The sequence below is a fragment of the Silurus meridionalis genome, chromosome 27, assembly GCF_014805685.1.
Source record: "Silurus meridionalis isolate SWU-2019-XX chromosome 27, ASM1480568v1, whole genome shotgun sequence".
Classification (NCBI taxonomy): domain Eukaryota; kingdom Metazoa; phylum Chordata; class Actinopteri; order Siluriformes; family Siluridae; genus Silurus; species Silurus meridionalis.
This window is the reverse complement of record NC_060910.1, coordinates 13748419-13774847: the sequence shown is the minus strand read 5'-3', so window position 1 is coordinate 13774847 and position 26429 is coordinate 13748419. Positions and strand designations below refer to the sequence as shown.

General features: G+C 37.0%; 2 protein-coding genes across 2 annotated transcripts in view; one reads left to right on the top strand and one right to left on the bottom strand.

Moving 5' to 3' along the window:
• The window catches only part of dpp7 (dipeptidyl-peptidase 7), an 8597-nt gene extending 392 nt beyond the window's left edge, over nt 1-8205 (bottom strand). Inside the window, exons 1-13 of the mRNA XM_046841646.1 lie at nt 8046-8205; nt 7732-7870; nt 7505-7644; nt 6614-6777; nt 5496-5631; nt 5294-5375; nt 3702-3868; nt 3181-3241; nt 2979-3097; nt 2036-2192; nt 370-434; nt 177-247; nt 1-52 (exon numbers count right to left, since the gene is read on the bottom strand). The exon at nt 1-52 is cut by the window's left edge and continues 65 nt beyond it. Of these exons, the coding sequence (XP_046697602.1) occupies nt 1-52; nt 177-247; nt 370-434; nt 2036-2192; nt 2979-3097; nt 3181-3241; nt 3702-3868; nt 5294-5375; nt 5496-5631; nt 6614-6777; nt 7505-7644; nt 7732-7870; nt 8046-8120 (1428 nt within the window). The 5' untranslated portion in view covers nt 8121-8205. The remainder of the gene's footprint in view (nt 53-176; nt 248-369; nt 435-2035; nt 2193-2978; nt 3098-3180; nt 3242-3701; nt 3869-5293; nt 5376-5495; nt 5632-6613; nt 6778-7504; nt 7645-7731; nt 7871-8045) is intronic.
• Nucleotides 8206-11322: 3117 nt separating this feature from the next.
• On the top strand, nt 11323-24678 carry noxa1 (NADPH oxidase activator 1). Its single transcript, XM_046842136.1, has 16 exons — nt 11323-11479; nt 11789-12011; nt 12096-12178; nt 12351-12459; nt 14422-14553; nt 15236-15343; nt 15428-15487; nt 16384-16421; nt 17676-17814; nt 17935-18003; nt 18403-18481; nt 18813-18895; nt 20053-20195; nt 20306-20411; nt 22522-22645; nt 22837-24678. The coding sequence occupies exons 2-16, from the start codon at nt 11817-11819 to the stop codon at nt 22950-22952; spliced, it is 1584 nt and encodes a 527-aa protein (XP_046698092.1). The 5' UTR covers nt 11323-11479; nt 11789-11816; the 3' UTR covers nt 22953-24678.
• Nucleotides 24679-26429: the final 1751 nt, after the last annotated feature.

Genomic DNA, 26429 nt, shown 5'->3' with positions numbered 1-26429 from the left:
CTCCTGCTGCCGTGCCTTTACTACTGATGCAGGATCATATTTGTTAGAAGCCCTGCAACATAACATACAATAAGCACAGGGGTGTGCTGTTTATTCTATTACCATGTAAATCACACAATTTAGTGTATCAGTTTCATCTCAAACACACACACACTACTCATGTCACATCAAAGTACCTTAAATCTAGATGATGTGCTCCATCTGCTATGTTTATTGCAATCAAAGATTTACTAAGTGACTTTCTGATCTAGAACAGGAAAATAGAAAGAAGGTTATCCTCTCAGCTGAAGGTGCTATAGAGCATGAAATGAATCGGGAATTACATGTAGGATAAAGGATTTCAGAGAGTGGACGGATCTCGGATCTTACCCCTCCGTTGGCCCACGGGTCCAGATCACCGTTAGAGAAGATGATATTGCTGGCTGTTGAAAGAGCTGGAGAGAATCATGGGCGATATGATAATCAACATTGGGACATTGTGTAACAATTTACATTTCTGAGACCTTGGAATTGTAAGATTGTGGTTTTTTTTTTGTTTTTTTTATATAAAATTTCATTGTCTGAGCTGAAAGTGAGGATTAATCACATTTTTAAATGTGAATTTCAATGTTTATTTTCACTTATTCTTAAAGGCAATAAAAGCATTTATTATTGAAACAAATTCACTTTTTTGCTTTTTTTTGTGTTATTTAAATTAAAGTGTTGGAAATTTCATATGCAATTTCAGGTGTTTTTTGTTTTTGTTGTACAAATGAAAAATCTTTTGTTATACATTATAAACATTTGAATGCCACCAAATCCATGTGATGATTTTACCCCGAAACATTTTTCATTAAATATATTTTAATTCTATTATTAGTTTGTGTAAATCAGATGACAGAAATCAAATACTATTTAAATAAATACCTTAAATCCTTAATAAATTAGTGTTAAGGATAAACAGTTAAGGTGCAACTATGCAATGGCAATATTTTACAAAATGTGGATTTTATCCAAGTATTAAAGCTAAAATTATAAAACGGGATGAAACGAACAATTCTATTTTATTCTTACTTTTTTTTTTAAAGTTGTGTTTCAAAGGTTTTTAAAGGCTATTTGTTCAAAACATTACAGTACCAGTAGTGAATAATGATTTATATGCCAGTTATAATTCTAAAGTTACAAATGAACTTTTGGGCTGGATTTAGACTAAAATTCCTGACTTGATACATTTCTGTATAATTTTCATACAAGACGTCCCTCATACAAATTGCCTTTTTTGCCTGACATACAATATATTTCTAAACGTATTGGGTCACCTGGTATGTGAACATTGCATTTTACATTTAATCCCAATTTCATCTCATGATTCCCTCCACTCTTCCACTACATTTTTGAGTGTGTTTATGGATATTTGTGTTCATCAGCCACAAGGGTGTTATGAAAAACAGGTACTGATGTAGGTGAGGAGACCTGGGGTGCAGTCAACATTCCAATTTATCCCAAAGGTGTTCAGTAGGGATGAGTGGCCTATCTACCTATAGAGCTTTAAACTCAAGATCTTTCTTTTCCAAAGCATGTAAACCAGATCTTCAAGGAGCTCACAGGGGAATCGCCATGCTGGAACAGGTTTGGGTTTCCAAGTTCAAGTGAATGCTACATTTTATTATATCGCATCTAAAAGACGTCCTGTACAATTGAGTGCCTCCGGTTTTGTGGAAACAGTTTGAAAAAGAACCACATATAGCAGGAAAGATCAGGTGACCCAATACTTATGGAAAGAGCATCCATGACTGTATGACATTTCTCTCCTGTTTTGGATCGTTGCTTTCTAGCACAAAAAGGCCCTCATAGTGCACATATAGTTGTTGTACCTTTAATATGTATGTATTTTTGGTCTAGAATTATCAAAGAAAAAAAATTTGTATCTTAGATACTTTTCTAGATCCAATACTAAGTTTAAGTTTACATAAAAGTGTACTCTTGATGAACCCAAGCCACAAATAATGGAATAGCTTGGTTCCATTCTTTTCCTGACAGTGTGATTAATGCTCACCATTGCCCCAGTACTGAGTTTTTAACCAGCCAGGCCGTGGCACCACTGCCCAGCGCTTGGCACAGTACTCCATTCTCATGCTCTGTGTAAAGGGCATGGGAGGAAACATGTCCGTCACGTTGTTGCTCTCAAAGCACATCTCGACCTCCGTGCACGCCTGGTCAACATAAACAGCATAGTGAGTGGTAAAGTTTCCTTATCTTTTAAATCCAAAATAGATTCAAAATCTGTTTAATGCTTCTTATTAAAAGTACAGTGGAGCCCCGGTGCACGAGCGCCTTGTAGCACGAGAGTATCAGTGTACGAGCCATTTTACTAAAAATCTTTGCAGGTGTACGAGCGTATTTCAGGAAGACGAGTATTTTTTTTTTACACGTTTGGTCCCAGTCACGCGTTCTGCTCGTCCCCTACGTCTCCATCTCCACGCTTCATGCACAGTCTCTCAGACATTTTTCCGAGCGCGTTCTCGTGTGTGAACACTGTTTTTTTGTCTGTTTTTATAGTGCTTCTGTTTTATTTTTCACTATAAATTAAGCATCACAGGTCCCAAGAAGTGTAGTGATAGTGCAGGAAAGAAGGTTGTAAAAAGAATAACCATTGAAATAAAGACATTGTAGAAAAGCAGGAAACGTGGCGTACGCACGCGAGATCTTCGTCTGCAATATGGCATGTTTGGTTCAACAGTAAGTACAATCATGAACAAAAAGTTCTTTATTTGGTAATAAATTATTACTTTATCACAAGTATATTTGTGTGTTATATTACATGTTTTTAAGGGTGTGGGAACGGATGAATTGCTTTTCCATTAATTCTTATGGGAAAATTACCATGCGAGCGTATTGGAACACGAGCAGTTTTCAGGAACGAATTAACCTCGTACACTGTCGGGGTTCCACTGTATTTTTAAAGTTTTTTACTTTGAGGTCAATTAAAAGTTACGCACCTGATAGTCCCATGCGTAGCTGTTAAAGCCGAGGCCGCAGCCTGTCGGATCTGCGCACTCCACATACAACGAGTAAAGGTCAAAGCATATCTGCTCTCCTGTGGAGTTGTACACAATACCTGAAAGGAAGTGCAGAGTCATCAGTTAATGATGATCCTAAAATCTTATTGAATTCGATTCTCTTATTTTCTTGTTTGCTCACCCACGGTGTCTCTAAGGGCAGACAGCACTTCAGTTCCGTTCAGCATCACCTCACATGCCACCTACAGCACACAAGCATACGTCCTACTAATTTACATCCAACATCCTGATTACACAGGAAATCAGTACATGCTATACTTCCAAATCACATCTAAAAAATAAAGTAGTGCTGTTACAGCTACGAAATAATGGTAATTAAAAGCCCACTGTTTTTGTCAAGCTCACTAATTACTACTTGGGAATCTTTCAGAGGCTTTAATTGCCAGTGAGCGACGCCGCATTATAAACTGGTGGGTCTGATACAATGTGATTTTGTGGTAACAGTACACACACACACACACACACACACACAATTATACAAGTATGCTGTTCTCTACATTTATCTGCATTCTTAACATATTTGGAACAAGTCCCACTGTAATTAACCACACAGTGTCTCTAATTGCCCAGAGTACGTTATTCATCTGGGGGTTTTATCTCTTTCACAGGAAAAGTGTGAAGGAAACAGTGAGAATGTTGTACCTTAACAGGGAAAGCAGGCATTTTTGACATGAAGCTGGTGTCGTATGGGTAATCCATCATAGCCATTAAAGTAAAAGCATTGCGCAGGAAACCGTTCAGCTGGTGGATGTCCTTATCCGAGGACGGAGCCTTGCACAGTGAGAAAGCTGACTGAATACGGGCATAGTCTTAGAAAAAAATAAATGAGAGAAATTAGCTTTTATGTTCTCCATGTGGTAGTATTAGACTATTAAATTTTTTTTATATAAATACCAAATTTGAAACTGTGCTAAATGGAAAAATAATGAAATATGATGCTGCCAAAACAGTCCTGAACCGTCAAGACATTAGACTCCATTAGACCCCTGAAGTACTGAGGTACTTGGCACCAAGATGTCAGCAGCAGATCCTTTAAGTAGTGTAAATTGCAAGGTGGGGCTTCCATGGATCTGACCACAGCCATCAGGGTAAACCATTTCTATGAAAGGGTGTACATGGTCTGTAATAATGCTTAGGTAGGTGGGACTTGCCAATGTAACATCCACATGGATGGCCGGACCCAAAGTTTCCCAGCAGAACATTACCCAAAGCATCACATTACCAGTGGTGGCTTTGCCGTCTTCCTATCCTGTCCATTCTTGTGCTATGTGTTCCATGGGTAAGTAATACACACGGATCTCGCCATCCATATAATGTTAAAAAAAAACAAAAAAAAAACAAAAAAAAAAAAAAAACCATGATCTAACAGACCAGGTCACCTTCTTCCATTTCTCTGTAGTCCAGTTCTGATGATCATGTGCCCATTGTTAGTGCTTTCAGCGTTAGACAGGAATGAGGACCTGACTGGTCTGTGGTTACGTAGCCTCATATGCAACAAACAGTGACATCATTCCATCAGAATCAGCATCATCATCTTCAGTAATTTGAGCTACAGGAGCTCATATATTGGATTGGACCACACGTGCATCATTGAGCCTTGACCGTCCCAATGACCCTTTCGCTGGTTCACCACTGTTCCTTCCTTGGACCACTTGATAGATACTGACCACTGCAGCCTGGGAACATCCCACAAAGCTGCAGTTTTGGAGATGCTCTGACCCAGTCATCTAGACATCATAATTTGGCCCTTGTCAAACTCGCTTAAATCCTTACGCTTGACTATTTTTCCTGCTTCATCAACTTTGAGGACAAAATGTTCATTTGCTGCCTAAAATATTTCCACCCACTAACAGGTGCCATGATGAAGAGAATCAGCATTATTTACTTCACCTGTCAGTAGTGATAATGTTGTCTAATGGGTGTATTAATTATGTTAATAAATTGAGGTAAATAAGACACTTTTTGTTTCACTTTAAAAGCATAAAACAAAAAAAAAAAAAAAAAAAAAAAGTTTCATCCAAAAATAAAAAAATTAATTAAATAAACTACGAAAACAGCAGGTGGCATCAGTGATTTGCCTCTAGAGGCCGCTTTCATACTGCAGCCCGGAAAAACTATCAATATTTTTTTACTCTTTTTTGCTGATAGCTCCAGCAATCAACTATTGGTGCCAATTAATCGGCAAAACCGATTAATTGGTTGACCTCTAATCGTGAGCATTCGCATATAATGACCTTGTTTTTGTGCCAAAGTCTGAAGCTTCTGGAAAGCTGCTTTCACTGCATCCTTGCATGTTGGCTTATAATTCTCAAAATCCTGCAAATAAAAACAACAAAAACATTTCACAAAAGAGTAAGTGAAGATATGCATTGCACAGTAACACACACGGTTTGTGTGTATACAAAGTTTTATGAGGAGAGAAACAGTTTAACTTACAGCAGTAACGTCTCGGAAGAATTGCCCGGAGTCCCCCAGTCCTGCTGTGGATAAGATCGGAGCACTGGCAGCTAAAGCCCCAGTCACAATATTGGGGTATCGTATTCTCATATACACACTTAACATGCCACCATAACTAGAGGAAGAGAGGAACAGAACAAACATTAGAAAAACCTTTGACCAAAGATTTACCAACTTTAAAGATAAGATAGTGATTAGCTTTGGTCTACAGCATAGTGATACATACAAAAGCCAATATAGAGCTGATGAAAGTCATTATAAAAAGGTCAACTTCATCATGGAGAACAAAAAAATAACCTACAAAAAAATGTTCATACAAAAATTCTGTTCATTTAGATTTATTTTTCTGGAATGTTGTATTTTTACACTATTCATGGAGGCACAACCTTTGCATTCAACTGTATACTCATAACCGACTTTAACATATTGGATTGGTCCCAAATTGCTAGTCAGATGAGAAAAATAGCAAAGTGTCTGACTGATACAGAGCTCGTATAGATGACGCTCTAAGTGTCCTTAATTATTTACATCATTCAGGCATAGCATCATGGCCACCTGCCTAATATTGTGTTGGTCCCCCTTTTGCTACAAAAACCGTGATCGTGACCCACTCGGCATTAACTTCTTCGGTAATGTGACCTACAGAAGCTTGTCTGTTGGATTGGACCACACGGACCAGCCTTCGCTCCCCATGTGCATCCATGACCCTGTCTCTGGTTCACCACTGTTCCTTCCTTGGACCACATTTGATAGACACTGACTACTGCAGACCGGGAACATCCCACTAGAGCTGCAGTTTTGGAGATGCTCTGACCCAGTCGTCTAGACGTCACAATTTGCCTCTTGTCGAAATCAATCAAATCCTTACGCTAGGACAAAATGCACTTGCTGGCCAATACTGTACTGTATATCCCACCCACTAACAGGTGCCATGATGAGATCAGTGTTATTCACACACCAGTCATAATGTTATAATGCCAATATTATTGGTGTACTGATAAACCAGCTGATAAATTTTTAAATCACTGTTTTTTTTATTTTTTGATAGAACCGAACAGCTCTGCCTGTGGCCTAATACAAAAAATAAAGTGTCTTACCTCCCACCAAACACGATGACTGGGCATTTCTGAGCTCCTAGTTCCTCCTTTAGCTCGCTGATCATTATTGCGTAATCGGCCAAAGCTTGCTCCACTGTCAGGAGCCCGACGTTTTCAATGTTGAAGGACTCCTGGCCAAAGGGTAGAGATTTCCCATAATATCTCTGGAATTGAAATTAAGTTAAGAAGTTTCAGTAACACAAGCACAATATACATTTTTAGTGTTTTGTTAATCTAGATGTCAAGTAAAGCAATTTGTATGTACGTAGCAGCACAGTCCATCTGTTTTTAAAGCAGAATGTTTTATTTTTCAACATGGACCACACAGGACATCCCACACACTAACAGGTGTCATGATGAAGAGAATCAGCGTTATTTACTTCACCTGTCTGTAGTCATAATGTTATGTCTAATGGGTGTATTAATTATGTTAATAAATGGAGGTAAATAAGACACTTTTTGTTTCACTTTAAAAGCATAACACACACACACAAAAAAAGTTTCATCCAAAAATACAAAAATTAATAAAATAAAAGCTTCAAAAAACAGCTAGTGGCATCAGTGATTTGCCTCTAGAGGCCGCTCTTGTACAGTCTAATGCAGCCAGGAAAAACTATCAGTGTTTTTACTATCGGTGCCAATTAATCAGCAAAACTGATGAATTGGTCGACCTCTAATCATGAGCATTCACAGATAATGACCTTGATGTTGTGCCAAAGTCTGGACCACACAGGACCTGATATGAGCATTAGTAAGATTTCTAGTCACTGTGGTGGTCCCATGCTGGAGATCAGTCAGATTATGCAGTGACAGACATGTAATTGTAGACCAAAAAAAAAAAAAAAAAAAAAATTAATGACCGTTTATGATCACATCACATCATTAGCTTACATGCTCTGCAAAAATGACCAGCGCCTCCTGCTTAGCTGCAAGCTCCACCATGAACCCAGAGTTCAGGGCAAAGTCCCACACGTCCCCTTCGTTCCCCGTGTAGAAGAAGACAGGGCCAAGGCCTCTCCTCCAATACTGATCTACAGACACAAGAAAGCTCTAAAGAGAAAGAATTCTCAACATGATCTGTATTGAACCATTTAAATGAGCTGGAACAGGACACACACCTGTGATCAGGTAACGCTGGGAGAATGTTCCATTGCCCAGGCTGTTGTAATTGAAGTGGTCCAAAATCTGGGTGAAGAACATCTCCTTAAACTGAGGGTCAGTCCCTGATCTCGGTCTTCCTCTGCTTTGATTCCATTTCTAAAACACAGATATGTGAACACAAACGAAAGACATGTCAACACTGATTTTAGGTCGCATACTAATTAAAGTTTCACTGAACTGAAGTGAAAACAGGGGCTGCATCCAGAACCAGAACCCGCCCTACATGATCTCGGGTCAGGAGGACAATTTAGTGAGAATGAACATTTTTTACCGTAGGTAGCGCAGTAGTGTCGTGCACACACACAGCAGTCAGAATAAAACCCAGAAATATCCACAGACCCTCCATTTGGGAGAAAAGAAACACAGCCGAGCAGAGCTACAAAATCATCACCGCTTTAAAAGTGCAGAGATCATGTGACGGTGCTGAGTGTCACGTGGTGCTGTGTCACGTGGTTTGTCCTGACTCGCGTTTCCCCGTGAATACGCGTCAGAATACGAAAATAATCTCTCTCTCCTTTTCTTTGTCTATCCACTCTTTCTCTCTCTTTTTTTCTTTGTCTATCCTCTCTTTCTCTCTCTCTTTTTTTGTCTGCAGTCCTTCAATTTAAAGTACAAACCAATTGTAAAAGCCTTGCTGAAAAAAAAAGCGAATTTTAAACTAAAACCCATCAATACAGAATATTTGCGATTGTTTTCGACTACACACATTTATTTACCCGTTTAAATTAGTACCTGATTTGAAGTCTATCATTATTAGCCTTATTTCAAGTGTCCCACTTGTTTACAAGGCGTTTGCTTGTAAATGTAACTACGTAACACTGTCGCCATCTGCTGGACATGTACATAAATGTTTTCTCTCTTTAAAAAAAAAAGTGTTTTCTGAGTCTGTACATGCCTCGTAAAATGATACATAATGATACATTTCAGCACTTTAGTCACATTAGCTTTAGTATGACAACACAAAAAAGTAAAGATGAGTGGGGTAGTAAAACATCTGCTCTGTATATTCATTATAAAACCACATATAATATATATAATTATTGTATCTTGTATATTATAAAGTATATAATGAGTTTACCAAGCTGTCATTAAAGTGAAATGCAAGTACTTTGAACATTTTAAGATTCTGGGTGGTTTAACACTTTATGGTTTAATACATAATACCATCATTTTATAATTCCATTCAATGTCATTTCATAGTTCGGATTTCTTTAATAGTAATGTATAATGTTAAAATTAATAAAAAAAAAAATGTTAAATATTGACTTTTAGGTAAACACTTTTCTACCTCAGAGACCTCATCACTCCGCACACTGCACCACCCTGCCTGAGATCCTCCAGCATTGCTCGGCTGGTACCACCTTCTCTCAGGGTTAGAGGTAAATATACTGCAAGACTCTTCACTGTTCTGGCACTGAGGTGGTGGAATGAACTTCTCCTAGATGTTCAAACAGCGGATTCCCTGACTGACCCACCTTTTCCTAAAACACTTAAACTAACACTTTTCAGGTTTGCTTTGTTTAAAAAAATAAAAGATTTATCTTAAGTTTGTAATCATGCCAGATTTATTTATTGATAGAGACTTAAAGCACTTCTGTACCTGTCTCTGGACAAGGGTGTCTACTAAACATTCTACAAACAAAACCCCATAATGACATTAAGTTTCTTTGAAATCTTTGCAAATTTATTTAAAATAAAAAACTAAAAAAGTCATACAAATATTCACAGTTTTTGCCATGACATTCAAAATTGAGCTCAGGTGCATCCTGTTTCCTAATCATTCTTGAGATGTTTCTAAAACTTGATTGGAGTCCACCTGTGGTAAATTCAGTTGATTGTACATGATTTGGAAAGGCACACACCTGTCTACATGAGGTCCCACAGTTAACAGAGCAGATCTCCGAGAAAGGATTGTATTGAGGTTCAGATCTGGGGAAGGGTGTTCTTCTTCTTCTTTCGGTTGCTACAGCGGATCATCCATTTTCATACTACTCTGTCCTCTACATCTACATCTACGTCTTCCCTCACCACATCCATAAACCCCCTCCTTGGCTTTACTCCTCTTTTTCTCCTGCCTGGTGGCTTCATCCTCAGCATTCTTCGTCCTATATACCCCATGTCCCTCCTCTAGCACATGTCCAAACCATTTCAATCGTACCTCTCTCACCTTGTCTCAAAAACTTCCCTCTAATAAACTCATTTCTAATCCTGTCCATTGTCATCACTCCCAACGAAAACATCAACATCTTCAGCTCTGCTACCTCCAGCTCCGCCTCCTGTCTTTTACTCACTGCCACTGTCTCTAAACCATACAACATCACAGGTCTCACCACAGTCCTATAAACTTTCCCTTTCACCCTTCTATCACAAATTACTCCTGCTATCACTCTTCTCCACCCACTCCACCCTGCCTGCACTCTTTTCTTCACTTCCCTAACACACTCTCCATTACTTTTCACTGTTGACACCAGGTACCTGAACTCCACCACCTTCTCCACCTCTTCTCCCTGCAACAGCACCACTCCACTGCCCTTCCTCTCATTCAAACACATGTACTCTGTCTTACTCCTACTGACTTTTATTTCTCTCCAGCGTGTACCTCCAGCTCTCCAGGCTCTTCTCAACCTGCTCCCTACCCTTACCACAAAGAACAATATCATCTGCAAACATCATAGTCTATGCAAACTCCACTCTGACCTCGTCCTTCAACCTGTCCATCACCACTGCAAACAGGAAAGGGCCCAGTGCCGACCCTTGATGAAAATTTCCTGCATTGAAGGTTCCAATGAGCACAGTGGCCTCCATGATCCGTAAATGGAAAAAGTTTGGAACCACAAGAACTTTTCGATCAGTGGGACACCCGCTGAAACATCGGAGGAGAATGGAGGTGACTAGAATTGACAAAAAATTACTCTTATTTTATATTTCTTTAAAATAGCTAGTAAAAGCAAAAAAACAAAATTATACAATGTATATCTTATTTCTTTAAAAACGTATTTGATAATGAAACATTATATTATATTTAGGCACATAGGAATAGAAATGATTCTGGTTTGGGGGAATATGCGACATATTCACAAATGTGTAATATCACAATACTATACATCTGAATGGCATTTATTGTATTTTGAATTACCCTGGTACAGCTGGAAATTCTGCTAAATATAAAAATATTGTAATAGTCGGAGAGGAAAATCAAACATATCTGTTAATTCCTTGTAAAGGGAATTGTTACAGTAGAGCACAAGATTGGTTGTTATTTAAACACCACCAACACAACCCTTTTATGAAATTGTATTGTAACCCTATATTATGAAATATAATAGAAAAGCCAAACATAACCTTTACTCTCTATGAATAAGGTTTTTGTGTTAGGAGAATAACCTGTTTTTTAACTGCAGTTCACCGTTTAACATCCACATTCTTTCTGTTTGCTCCATCAGTCTAACACTCACACACACACACACACACACACACACACACACACACACACGCACACACTTGAGAATGTCAGGCAGAATTTCCTGCTTTCCTGAAAGGTGTGGGCGGGTAGAAACAGTCATGCTTGTTTTTCACAGGGCAGGTAGGAGAGACACCATAAATGACCTGCTCTGGAACTGGACAGCTCTGGAAAGTTTTGGATCTCCATCGGATCGACTAAGTAAAACGTTTTCCTACTCTATGTTTTTCAGCCCTTGCCTGCTGGTGAGTAACATATTTAGGATATGTGTATATCAACACCATGGTAATTCAGAGGCTGGTTTCAGGTGTTGCTTTCTAACCAGGCTTTTACACGTTTTTGTATTGATTTTGTGCTTAACTTTGAGTACAGATTATGAAAAGATTATTACTCATATACATTTAGATGCAAAGAACAACTTGTTTCTGTCTTTTTTATCGACAAAAACCAAACGATCAAAAAACGCATGAGATTAATCTCTAATTTATACACATTGAGGTATAATGAAGCACATGAGTGTACACTAGAATATCTAACAGTTTATTACTGTACAGTTTTAATTTTAGACCCTGAAAAGAGATTATGACTGCCAGAGACAAAGCCATGCTGTACACTGAACTGATCCAGTTATGGGACGAGGCTGTGCGAGCTGTGGACAACCAAGATTGGAACAGTGCTCTCGCCAAGCTCATTCAGATCTCTGATCCCTCGGCTGGGATTCTGTTCGTCACTGCATCTGTCCATCTCGCTTTGGGTCAACTAGAGGAAGCAATTAAAGTAAGACTCTCAAACCACAATGATGTGGCTGGCAGAAATCTGTTGTTCTTGTAACAGGAGACAAATCTTATTGTGATGTTTCAGGCTCTGGATCGAGTTATCGCCAAAGATGAGAGACTTGCTGTGGGCTTTTTCCAAAGGGCTGCACTGCACATGATGGTAGGAAGGTAAGAACAGCAAACATGGTCAAGTCCTAATAGTGTGGTTTTGGCCATGATAAATCCACAAATTCCTGCTTTATTTTTTAGCAGACTCACAGATTATCTTATGATATGAATGCAACACATCCAGTATCATCACTTTTATTATTTTCTTTCTCTCTCTCTCTCCTTCTCTCAGACTGGATGAGGCTCTTGGTGACTGTATTTGGGCGCAGAAGCACATGAGAACTAATGCTGTGATTGACTACAAACAGCTGGGACTGCGCTATAGACTCTACACCTGGCAGGTTCTAACTCTTCTTGAGAGATCATTTGATCTCAACTTTATTCAAAGCTAAAGACAAACAAACGTTTATAAAATCATTAGTTTCATAACTCGAGGATTGCTGCGAAAAATAGCCTTATGAATACACTTTGACTGGCAAATAACAGCATAGATTTATTTCAAGGAACTATTTCTTCTCATATACAAACATCTCTCACCTATGCCATTTCCTTTCACAAGTAACACTTAACGCATTGAACATTTAGTGCTGTATATAGAACTGCACTTTTCCTTCTCCTGTAATCTCTAAAAGTGTTGGAGACACACAGAGGATCTTGCACTCCAAACAGAACATTTAAAATTTCCTCGTATTATTAGCTTGGGAAACTTAATTCTGTGGCTTTTCTTTTAATTTCAGACCAACCACAAGATCCACTATTTTATATTAGGTTTTAATAATATAAAATACAAAGACTAAAATTGTCATCACTTATTTTGTCCCCTTGTTTGGTCTGGGCTAAAATCTCATTACACATAACATAATTCATGTTGCTATTATCCTTATTTATTCCTTATTTATATATATATGTATATATATAAACTATAAGATAAATATATATATATATATATATATATATATATATATATATATATATATATATATATATATATATATATATATATATATATATATAGTACAGACCAAAAGTTTGGACACACCTTGTGAGTCACACCTTGTGAGACACACCTTGTAGAGTCACACTGAAGGCATCAAAACTATGAATTAATGGAATTGTATACATAATTATATACATTACATACATTTTGTTATATACATAACAAAGTGAACTGAAAATATGTCATATTGTAGGTTCTTCAAAGTAGTCATCAAGAGAATGCCAAGAGTGTGCAAAGCAGTAATCTAAGCAAATGGTGGCTACTTTGAAGAACCTACAATATGACAGATTTTCAGTTGTTTCACACTTTTTTGTTATGTATATAATTCCACATGTGTTAATTCATAGTTTTGATGCCTTCAGTGTGACTCTACAATTTTCATAGTCATGAAAATAAAGAAAAATCTTTGAATGAGAAGGTGTGTCCAAACTTTTGGTCTGTACTGTATATATATATATATATATATATATATATATATATATATATATATATATATATATATATATAATAAAATAAAGAATAAATTGGAAAGGAATGAAAAAAATTAAAATGTCAAATTGTTTTTGAAAAAAAATTTTTATATCACATATATTGTGTTATATACACTAGAAAATTAGTTAAACTGAATTTCAGCAAGTGTGCTCATAATTCTGGAGTGTAAGTGACTCATCTGTGATTAAGAATGAATATATATTTATATTATATTATACCTATATATATAGTATATATTAACCTATTTCCTTATCTTTGTTCTGAATGTGCAAGAAAATGACTCACATTCGCTTGTCTTCCTTGTCGAAACTGGTCAGGTTTCACCTGTCAGCAAAGTTCTCCTTTGACATACAGTATGCACCGTCTGATCCACTTTTGGGGAAGATAAGACTTATCAGACATTCCTCCTGCTTCCTAGACCAAGCAGGTGGAACGACTTCAAAATATATATCTGGGTGAAAAATATTCATGTATATTTGCTTTTTATGGAGAAAGATTAGATTTGGTTGTTTATCAAAAGGAGAGTAGTAGTAATAGTTTTGTGGTCTATATCCTGCTTCCTGGTTTGCAAAGGAAAGGAATCTCTTTCCACATACATACACACAAATGACTGACTGTTCTAAAGAATGCTGATTATGTCACCACACCACATGTAAACACATACTGTTTTTTTAGAGGAGATGTGACAATCTACACTTTGTACTGTTACAGAGAGATAATGATACCATGATACTAGTAAAACAATACTGATACGTGTGTGTGTGTGTGTGTGTGTGTGTGTGTGTGCGCGTGCGCATGTGTTTTTGGCTGACAGATTCTTTATAATGCAGCAGCTGTGCACTGTAGACTAAACCAGTGGAATAAAGCTACAGAGATCCTCCAGGCTGCTTTACAGGAGGGAGGTGGACGAGGAAGTCAAGTCGCCTCGGCCATGCAGAGTGTAGCAGTAAGAACATTCATATTCTGACATAACTCACTTTTGTAGGATTCAAAGTCCAAGTTCACATTCAAGAATACAGGGACACCTGTGAATGCACCAGTCTTCACCTGTCCAAAATGGGTCTTGAATTGTCCTCTGTTGTAACAACAACATGGTTTAACATGTTGAAGGTTCTATGATTATTGGATGGATATCACAGCTGCCACATGATTGTATAAATTCAAGAACAATAAATGTGTTTACTTTTATGGTGTGAAGGTATAAAGGTTTATGGTATGTGTTTCCTGGTCAGTTTATTATAATAGCAATTTAATTCCTACTTCTGGTTCTGTGAAGGATTAAAATGTTTTCTTACTGAGGGAAATTCGCTCTTTGTGCTACCTCTGTGGCCCACACACATTCACAGGCACACAGTTGTTAGAAGGAAATGAATATTTAGAACCAGAATAAATTGTGGTGTTAGATAACATCACACATAATTCGATTTAATTTAATTCAAGAAAAAAAACAATTTAAATTAAATTTCTCCGATTGTACAGGAAGAAAAGAAGCCGAATCTTCTTCTTCTACTAAATCCCTGAGATGTTGTGTTAAAGACTAAAACTCATAAATAGCACCCCATATTTTGCATATGGTGTGATTTTGCACATGCAGGTAATCACCCTCTATGCTCTGTTGTGTGCTTCAGAAGAGGGAGCTGATTGCACCTCTCATGGTCCCAGAGGGAGTGGTGTTTCGGCCCAGGAAACAGCACGTGGAGGAGCTTCAGCCCCGAGACTTCCTGGGCAAAGCGGAGGTACATTTCCTTAAAAATCACAAAATTTCTCCAAAAAGCTTTGAGAAACTTAAATGGCTAGTAATTATTTGTTTTTTCTGTTAGGTTATTATTTCTGACATCCCAAATGATGACTTTGGTGGTTTTGAACCTCTAAGGTTGCAGGTACAGTTCAATTCAATTCATTTTTATTTGTATTGCACTTAACAATGGACATTGTCTCAAAGCAGCTTTACACAGATACTGTAAAGAGGTTAAGTTGAAGAGGTTAATGCCTATACGTTTTTCTATAATTTCAAGTTTATCCCTAATGAGTGAGCCATTGGCAACTGCGGCAGATGGTATGAGGATGAAACCTTGAGAGGAACCAGACTCAAAAGAAAACCCATCCTCATCTGAGTGTCACTTTATATCCATTTATTACAGTTCCATATTTGTTGAGGTTTACTGTTCAGTGATAGGTGCTGAAATGCAGAACGGTTTATCATGCAAACTGCAGTCCTAAGCCATTGCAATTGTCTGTTTATATTAATTACAATTAAGATAAATAATGGTTATATATACATTTTTCAATTTGATGAATTATTTGGTTGTGCTCAAAGGGTTTTAACTACTGACAAAAACCGGTTTCCCAATAACCAATACTGAACCAATATTGTTTTTCCTTCCCAATTTTGTTATGGTTACAAAATATTGATGCTTAACAGCTCCCAGAAATCTATTACATTACCACACACTGGTAGCTAATACACAATCTGAATGAGAATAAAATACTAGGCAGTTATTCAGTGTGTATGGATTTGATTTGCATGAGTATTAACAGTATGTTTGCTCCAAAAACACTTTCTATTGCATGACTATATTTCATTATAGATATATACTGTAGGTGGTTTTGGTATATTTTTTATTGACTTACGGTATGTGTGTTTTCTCTGATGGTAATAAAATACCTAAAATCCAGAAAGCAAGATGTCTGTAGATAAAATATTATAATATTGTGAAATCACAATAATATTGTGAACGCATATTAATATTGTCCTATAACTATTTATCATTTGCAGAAACCGGGATATTATGAACCACAGACAGAAGTGGGCCAGTAAGTATGCGGATAAATTCGTGTTTTTTGACAGGATTTGTAGAAAAAAAAACACTGATCGTGAATATTGAAGAAAAATGCAGACATTTTGACAACTGGACACTTTTGCTTTAATGCTATAAGGCTTAGCTCCATTTCTAACAGTTTAAAAGAGATTCTTGCTTATATTATATTCTGAAAAACAGCTCAGTCGTTGGTATAATGCAGCAACAAAGCCAGCTAGCTAATGCCTTTAGATCATTTGTCTTTTGTCAGTATCACTATTATTGAAATGTATTTTGTCTTGGCCTTTAACCCTTGACCCCTTAAAGATTTGAATCACTTGATTCAGGCTAATCCTACTCTTGTACTTGATGGTTGTCTTGATCTTGGTCCTGATTTGAATATCATTTGAATTATCATTAAACAAAATGCAAATGTAAATTCCATTAAAAAAAGACTTTAAAAAAGTTACACCAATCCGTCATAACCGTGCATGTGCATATGTGACGATACAAACCAAATCATTACAATTCCTCTAATTTACACAAAGCCCAAAAATGAAAAGAAAATATATACAAAAATAAGATTTACATTTGAAAATAAATGTTTAATAATTTCTACATTACTGCTCAGCGTAAATGCTGCATTATATATATTTTGTGAATTAGCCTCAATTTACACTGGTTACTACGAAAACAGTGTAAAAATCGACAAACTGGCAAGCTGCGATTTAGGCTACGAGCAAGCATTTAACATGTACCACACAGCTCATACAGTATGTTTTAGTTCTTCATGAAGTCAGTTTAGTTTTTTAAATATGCAATTTAATTCAGTTCAATTCAGTTTTAGTGCTTTTAACGATAGGCATTGTCCCGAAGCAGCTTTACAGAGATAAAGAAGTTATAATGTTGGAATGTATAAGTTTAGTGCCTATTAGTTTTTTCCTTATAAGACTATCTTTAATGAGCAAGCCATTGGTTACTATGGCAAGGAAAACCTTCATGAGCTGGTATGTGGACGAAACCTTGAGAGGTAGCAGATTCAAAAGAGAACACATTCTCATCAGAGTGATGTCCATTCATTACAGTTCCATCATTGTTGAGTTGTACTGTTCAGAGATGGGCACTGCAATTGCAGAACTGTCCATGCAAATTGCAATCCTAAGCCGTTGTATAGCACTGGTGATATCCTCATAGTTCTTGATTTGCAGATATCTTATATTTTAGAGGTGTGTGAGTTGACTCTGAGCAATGTGATGATCCCTCCATACAGAGACTCACGCTACATGTGTGTAAGGAAGGCCTACATTGGGAGGAATGAAGCTGAGCTCACTGTGCCGGCTGGTGCTTACGTGTACGTGTACAGCGAAGAGGACAGAGACGGCTTTGTCACAGTTATATATGATGGCCAGGTGAGCTTTTTTGTGTGTGTGTGTGTGTGTGTGTGTGTGTGTTTTCCTGTTACTTTACAGTGACGCTTGACTCACCTTTCCATGACTCACTGAGGCTTTTTTCAATGTCTCAATCTTAAGAGAGGAATGCTGCCAAACTTCCTTCTGGAAACCGTGACGAAAAAGACAAAAGACAAAAGAAAGAAGGAGGTAAAAATGCACGTCTTGATTTATTTATTTATTCATGATGTCACTTTAACTAAACATTCCATCAAATCATCTAAACATATTTTGATTTCCTTTCTTTTTTTTTTTTTTTTTTTTTTTTTTTTGCTCCAGACATTTCGGCATTGAATTACATTTTATTTTATTTTTTTGTTTAAGCTTTGAACAAAGGTTGCTTTATTTCAGAGCTCTGAGATAAGGAAAGAGGAACGACTGATTTTGAATGGATGGGACACAGGAAGAGTTTTATAGCTATTTTCATATCCTGGAAGCAAAAATGATTTAGACAAATTGAAGACTGTAAGTGCAGAAGTGTTGATAGAAAAGGTGATGGAGGTCCCTGCATCATGTGCACCACTCTTATTTCTTCTGCTCCCTTTATAGAGCTATGCTACTGGGATTCCTCTTCCACCTAGCATGAAGCCCCCTACACGCCCACATTCTGCTGCTCCTCCTCTTCCAGGTACAATGAAAGCTTATCAGCAATGTTTCACAAACAGGTCAATGAGGAAACTGTATCAAGGTGTAAAGTGTTAATACTCATATTTCTATGCTGTATACTGTGTGTACATGGGGTAAAAATTACTTTTTATATTTTCAATATCTGATTCTTATATATAGTGTTATAATAATCCTTTTTGAACAACCTGGGATTGTAAGAACTCTTTGCAGAATTATGCACATCCGATTGCTTGAGGACCTGTTTGGGAAATGTTGCTTAACCAAAGTATGATATTATAGAGGAAATATTAAAAACTTAAAGCAAGTTTGCTTGTTATTTACCCCACATGTAGAATTGCCGTCTTTTTACAACAGCAGCACACACACCACACCTTCTGTACAGTACAACAGAGAAGAACTGAGCCCTACTGACAAGGTAAGACTGAACGGAGTCTGCTCAAGCAAGTCATGACATTGAGTTGAAAGAGCAATATATATTCAACAGAGTGTATGAAAAGTCACAAATACATATAGTACTTACATTTTGTGTGTGTATAGTCACTAACTACAATTGCACATGTTTAATCTCAGACTCAAGCAATCCTATACATAATGTACACTTAGACCTAACCTACAATATTTCTGTGAAACATTCAGGGATTTCAATCAAGTTGCAAAATAATAATAATAATAATAGGACTAATGTACACATTGAAATAATATTCTTGTGGAATCTATGACACATGTAATTTCAAGTTCAGGAAATCTGATATTCAGACACATTTATTTAAACAGATTTAAACAAAAAATGTTTAACACCATAATGATACCTCGACTTTTGGGATGCACTATTTTTCTATATGTAGTATATCTTCCATAATGTTCATAAATGTCATATTTATGTTATGTCTTGCATGTTGCAGAGGACAGAGGAAATGAGTTTGAGGGATTCATTGGTGTATCTTGAATAACATTTTGACCCCATTAAGTCAGAGCAGACACCCAGGGGAGGGGAAAATGGCAGATAAAAATATGAAGTCTATTTGAGCCCACTGCAGACTGGCTGCATTATCCAGATTAATATTGTCTCATCATCTTTTAGAGCATTGTATAGTTTATCCCTAAGTATATTTGCATGTAGAAAGTTACATGGAGATTACAAGAGATAAAAAGATAATGCTTCACAGCTTCAATTTAACCAACAGTGTCTGAAGAATGAAAAAATATTGAAAACAGAAGCTGTGCATTAAAGTTGCATTTATAAACATTAACAAATGTTTCTAGACTTCTAGTAATTACATAATTTGGCAGATATCATAAATAGATTGTGTGAGTGACTGTACACTAATAGATCTGAAAATTGTCTTCATTGTAGGCTTCTATTTAGATTTGTTTCTGACCCAGAGATTAGCTCCACACATAGCCAGAGTGTTTTGGATTTGGCTTCACTCCTACAAATGACAAAGCCTATCTAAGGATTAGTGATGTTTTATTAGCAATTCATCTTAGAAGAAGAAACAAACCCCTTTTCTTTAAAACCTAACAATTTTTAGTCCTTCATTAATCATGTCTCAATCCTGGTCCTTCTTGTAGACGACAATAGCAGACTCAGTCATAGTTAAGGTGCACTACACTTACACCATTGCTCTGAGTGTCCCACTAGAGACACCATACCGGGAGCTGCAGGAGAGGATCGCTCAGAAACTAGGACAGCCTGCTGAACTCATTCGTCTGAGGTGATTGTGCCAACCTGCATTTCCCCAGCTGTAGTTTGAAATCAAGGCCACTTGGAATAGGAAAAATAAAGTTTCAGGTTTGTCCTCTGTCTCCTCTCTCTATCGCGCAGACATAAGAGGCAAGGTTTCTCTGTCCTGACACCTCTGGATGAGGATGGAGATGTGAAAAGCCTGGCTGAAGTGGTAGAAGCAGGCCGAGTCACTCTGTGGTGTCAGGTACTCAATTAAACTTTCACAAAGCTCATAATCTCTAGTAAAGGTATACCGTGTATACACACACACAATCACACACAAAAAGTCTAAACAAAGATCATTTGAATCATTTGCATATTATTCAAAAATGCATTATTTATAACTGCGACAAATCAGTGTGTAGCCGCATAAATCCAGCTTGGCAAACTCATGCTATTCTCTCATAAGGTTTACAAGGTAGTGAAACCTGGAATGGTTTTCAGTTTACCGGTCTGCCTATATAAAAGTTTATTTCAGATTGTCAGCTGTCTGGTGCAGAAGAATAGAGTGAGTACAGAGTCAATAGCACTATTATTGCTAATACAACTACTGAAAAACAAATGCCTATTATGGCAAGAAAAATGCAATTAAGTTAAGAGAACCCCTTAAAGTAAAGTATAGTAGTTTATCAATACTTTTAAAAAATTAAGGTCAGTCTTCTGCTTCTTTCGGCCGTCCCATTAGGGGTCGCCACAGCGGATCATCCGTCTCTATACCCCCCTGTCCTGTACATCTGCCTCTTTCACACCAACTACCTGCATGTCTTCCCTCACCACATCCATGAACCTCCTCCTTGGCCTTCCTCTTTTCCTCCTTCCTGGTGGCTCCATCCTCAACATTCTCCTACCGATATACCCCATGTCCCTCCTCTGCACATGTCCAAACCATCTCAATCGCACCTCTCTTGCTTAGTCTCCAAAAAGCCTACATGCGCTGTCCCTCTAATAAACTCGTTTATAATCCTGTCCATCGTCGTCACTCCAGTTCCACCTCCTGTCTTTTACTCAATGCCACTGTCTCTAAACCATACAACATCTCAGGTCTCACCACAGTCCTATAAACTTTCCCTTTCACTCTTGCAGATACCCTTCACAAATCACTCCAGCCACTCTTTTCCACCCACTCCACCCTGCCTGCATGCTTTTCTTCACTTCTCTAACACATGCTCTATTACTTTGCACTGTTGACACCAGATACCTAAACTCCTCCACCTTCTCCACCTCTTCTCCCTGCAACTGCACCACACCACTGCCCTCATTCTCATTCACACTACTTCCTCATACAAAACCACAACTCCCCTCTCCACTCTGTCGTATGATTTCTTTAGATCCACAAATACACAATGCAACTCCTTTTGACCTTCTCTATACTTTTCAATTAACATTCTCAAAGCAAATAAAGCATCTGTGGTGCTCTTCCTTGGCATGAAACCATACTCTCTCAGCCTGGCTTCCACTACTCTTTCCCATAACTTTATGGTGTGACTGATCAACTTTATTCCCCTGTAGTTACTGCAGGTCTGCACATCTCCCTTATTCATAAAAATCGGTACCAGCACATGTCTTCTCCATTCCTCGGCATCCAAAATCTCGCCTTCCAAAATCTCATTGAACAATCTGGTTAAAAACTCCACTGCCATCTCTCCTAAACATCTTCATTCTTTTACTGGTACATCATCTGGTCAATGATTAAGACTTTCCATCCTCTTAATCATTTAACCTTCTCTCTCTCTCATTTTCCTCATTCATCAACTGCTAAAAATACTTTCTTCATCTTCTCAACCCATCACCTCCTCATCACCTCTGTTCCCTTCACCAACATGCCCATTAAAATCTGCCCCAATTACCAACTTTTCATTCTTAGGTACACTCTTTATCACTTTATCAAACTCACCCCAGAATTTCTCCCCCTTTACTTTACCCTTCAACTTCCAGCTTCATGCTAATCACCCTATTAGAAACTCTCTTTGCCTCCACTAAACCCTTCCTTCAGAATCACTCCTACACTATTTCTCTTTCCATCCACACCATAAAAGAATAGTCTAAACTTTTTTTCTAAATAGCATTGTAGTTTTACTATACAGACTCCTGCTTAATAAAAAAGATCCGCCAGTTAAATGAATTGGTTTAGCTGCTTACCCAAAATGATTAAGCAGTATTTTAGTATTATATATTGCACAAACCTGCAGTGTATACACAGTACCCAAGAAACCATAAATGATGCATTTGCATTACCACTAAATCTTAAGATGATAGACCATTAATTTTAATGTTCACTGATATTTATCATGAACTATGTCATGGTGCAATTTCAGGCAGAGCACTCTCTGGCCAACAGAACAATTCTCTACCAGATGGTGGCACTATATGACTACACTGCACAGGGACCTGAAGACCTGGAATTTAGTCAGGGGGACACCATTGACATCCTTAGTGAAGGTACGCGCACACACACACTGTTTTAGAGTGGATTACAAATCAGAATCACCTAGAAATGACCTTTATGCTTTACTGTACCGTATCAAAATGCCTATTATTTCCTGTACAGAGGGCTTTATGACTCTTTTCCTCCCATCCAGAGATACACTGTCTTGTTTCTGAAGCCAGTCTTCCTTTATTCCTCTTTTCAGTGAATGAAGAATGGCTAGAAGGGCACACAGCTGGAAATATTGGCATATTCCCCAGATGTTTTGCCTACAGAGACTTTCCAGAGAAAGTTGGAGAATCACAAGAAAATGTTAAGTAGTGACTGTAGATAGATTCAAATGTGTTTACTGTGTAATATATAAAAAAGATTAATGAACATGAATAATTAATGAGCATATCATTTTAGATTTTAATCATATTGATTATATAAGATCACAACTGTGTTCACGTTTGCATCCTTTTATTAGCCCCAGTGAATTGTATTATTTTTGTCTTGAAAATTCCACATCATATGATCTTCATTTATGTTAATATTAGCTATGCTATTACCTACGTTATATTGCTCCACTAAGGGTAAAAATGTCTACCAGGCATTAATTAGCAGCAAATTATTATACAATATAATATAACTGGGGGCGGCACCTTGATGAATGTAACATCGCATAAAACTGGATTTTTGTGTTTTTGTGCTTCATGTCCAAGCAGAACACATTGACACTCCCACAGTTAATTAAGACAGCAGTATAATTTGTAAAGGTGTGAATCAGAACTGGGATTCAACAGGACCTTAAGAAAACAAAACCAACCAAAAGAAATGAAAGGAAATTATTTACTCTTATGTGAGAAATTAAATATAAGGCTCAGTCATGTTTATTAACCCTACATAACAAGTGTGGGCCACTAGTCAGACATTTTTCAGGATCTAATTAGTTCAGTCAGAATAATTCCTCAGAACCAGGTGGGATTGTTAGTATTTTTTAGGAGCGTTTTTAGGAACTAGGAATAGTCAAAATTTCTTCACAAGTGTGCGTGGTCAGAATTTATTCAGATAAGGGTCGGATGTGTCTGAAGTGGGGTTGGGGGATTCTTAGAATTCCATAAGGAAGGAAGTACCCTACTGGTCAGATTTTCAGGTGGGACTAGCCATAAGTACATGAGGAGGGAGAACTGATCAGAATTTCTTCACACAAGAAGGGATTTGTCAGAATGTGTTTTTGGAATCAGAAGAACAGGTCAGAATTCTTTCAGGTGCATGTTGGATAAGTCAGAATTCTTCCATGGCAAGTGTAACTGGACATAATTACTTCAGAAGGAAGGGGGACGTAGAATCTTTTAAGGTGCAGGTTGAATTGGTCAGAATTTTTTCAGAAGGAGAGACTGGTCCAAATTTCCACAGAAGGACTTCTTAGACTTTCAGGTTGAACAGGTCAGAATCCTTTCAGAATTGAGATTACTTTAGTTATGGTTAAACTTTCAAAATTTTTGTGAGAACAGGACTCAGAATTCTTTTCAGGAATGAGTTGGACTAGTCAAAATTTTGGATAGGACAGAAATCTCTTGGGATGAGTCAGAATTGCTTCGGAAGAAGCATCACTGGTCAGTACATCTTTGGTTCTGATGGGACTGAATACATTTCTTATGGAGTGCTGGAACTGGTCAGAAATCCTTCAGGAGTGGATGGGGTGCTTAGAATATTGGGTGTGACTGGTCAGAATTTCTTTAAATGTGCCCAGGACTGGTCATAATTCTTCATAAATACTTCAGGAGAAGGTGGGACTGGTCATAATTCTTTTAGGAGCTAGTTATACTGTTCAAAATTCGACATGCCGCCTTCATGAACATTATTTATGAATTAAGCCATGGCCAAGTCAAAACTGTATTAAAGAACATTCTGAAAACTGGGATCCAGTTCCTGTCAGTCATTTTGTAGACATTCAAGGTCAACATGAGCGAGTTTTTCTTGTCTGAGTTTAAGCTAAATATTTAAGAAATCATTTCTGAAATAAACTGTTAATTAAATTATGTAATAAATTGTCAAAAACTTATCTATTCTTTCTTTGTTCTTTGCAAAAAAAAAAGACTAAAAGCAGTGTTAATGTCGATGCTAAATGTTTGTGCTTAAACTTTGGAATGTTAAATATTTTACAATGTTTTAATTACAAAATAATATTAATATAATTTTAAAAATCCAATTTTCATTTTTATAGATAACATTACATTTTTCATTTTACTGATATTGCAGCTTTATTTGTAACTTTCATAATAAAATAATAATAGAAAATAATAAGTTGACTGGAAGCAGTTGAACTACAATATTTTTTACAATTTTTGAATTTTTTTTTAGAGATGGATCATTTGTTTCTTTTCAGTAATGTTCAATATTTTTAAACCATCCAAAAACATGTTATACTATTTTTATCTAATCACCCACAAGCCTTGTTATAGTGTTTATTTTTCCTCTTGGATACTTGAGTGGATAATGTTGAATTTTACTAACTGTTTGGTTTCATAGCTCTAGTATGAACTGAATATGATTTTGACATAGACTCGTGATTTACATAAATACAGCTTCTCTGTACTTTTTCACTCCTGCTAGGTTCACAGCAGCTGCTTTAGAGACATTTTCAATGTAATTTCATATCTCTTTTTGTCTATTATCTGCACCCTTTTACTGATTAAAATAAATCCAGACATTTTCATTTCTGCAAAACTTTCTATTACAAGCTATTGTGTTATCTAGAGCTTTGTCCTCAACTGATGTTTCTGGTTTTTTTAAAGCCAAGTCTTAGCTGGAACATAATGGCATTTTGGGAATTTAAATTTTCTGCATTGAAATATGCATAATGACAGCAAGATGACTGGATTGTAGAAAATGACTAGAATGAATGAATTAAAATAAAGCCTTTTGCCAGAATTTAGCAGAATATTAATGAGTAGAAGCTACAATTTTAGATTTTTTCAGGTCCTCAAATGAGTTTAATTGAGTTTAGAAGAGTTTAAAAGGATTTAATGTTGCATTTGCTGCCACTTTTTGTTTGCTTAGCTGTTTACCATTTTATATTTATCAGCAAGAGTCGTTTATCAGGTGCTCAGGGGCAAAATGAGCTTTAGTGTGAGCAGAGGCAGTCACACATACATAATGGTTTTGCAGTCTTTCATAGTTCTTTCACAACTACTATGTGCTGTTGAGTACAAAAATGTGCACCCCGCTGGCCCCATAGCAGCTATGCACAAAAAAAAGAAAAACATACTTCTGCTTTTTAAAAAGAAACCATTTATCAGCAAGTGTTAGTATCCTGATACCAGAAAATAAATACACAAATTCAATGATTGGTGAAGATGAATAAGTTAAGGATTATGTATGTCACAGACAGATGCAAACTTTTATATATATATTTTTTTAACATTAATAACCAATTTACATAAATACATGATCTTGATTAGAATTAAACCCCAATAAATCTAGCACACTAAGAAAGGAGGAATGAATTAAAATCTTTTTCCTTTTATTTTTCTCTAATGGGTGTGCAAAGATTTGCTCATACCACAGTCTGTCAGTGGGTCTCAGCTACAGCAAATGTCCTTACACTTATCTTCATTTGTTCAGCCATTACAATTCATTACAGATTTCACATATTGCCCGTTTATACGAAGATGAAATGAGGCTAAACGCATCACAGTGAGGTATTAGCAGTATTGTTTTTAATGCCGTGAAAGCTTGGCCCGACTTCAGTCCTCTATGATGTTTGGCTTTTGGACAGTGAGAGTGCAGCAAAAGGTCTCTCTCTTTTTTTAT

Excerpts from the sequence above, each read along its gene's own strand:
- noxa1 (XM_046842136.1), top strand. The coding sequence starts at position 11,817 with ATGACTGCCAGAGACAAAGCCATGCTGTACACTGAACTGATCCAGTTA. Across the intron at positions 16,422-17,675 it reads CCACAGACAGAAGTGGGCCA|AGACTCACGCTACATGTGTG; the intron begins GTAAGTATGCGG and ends CCCTCCATACAG. Across the intron at positions 20,196-20,305 it reads GCTGAACTCATTCGTCTGAG|ACATAAGAGGCAAGGTTTCT; the intron begins GTGATTGTGCCA and ends TCTATCGCGCAG.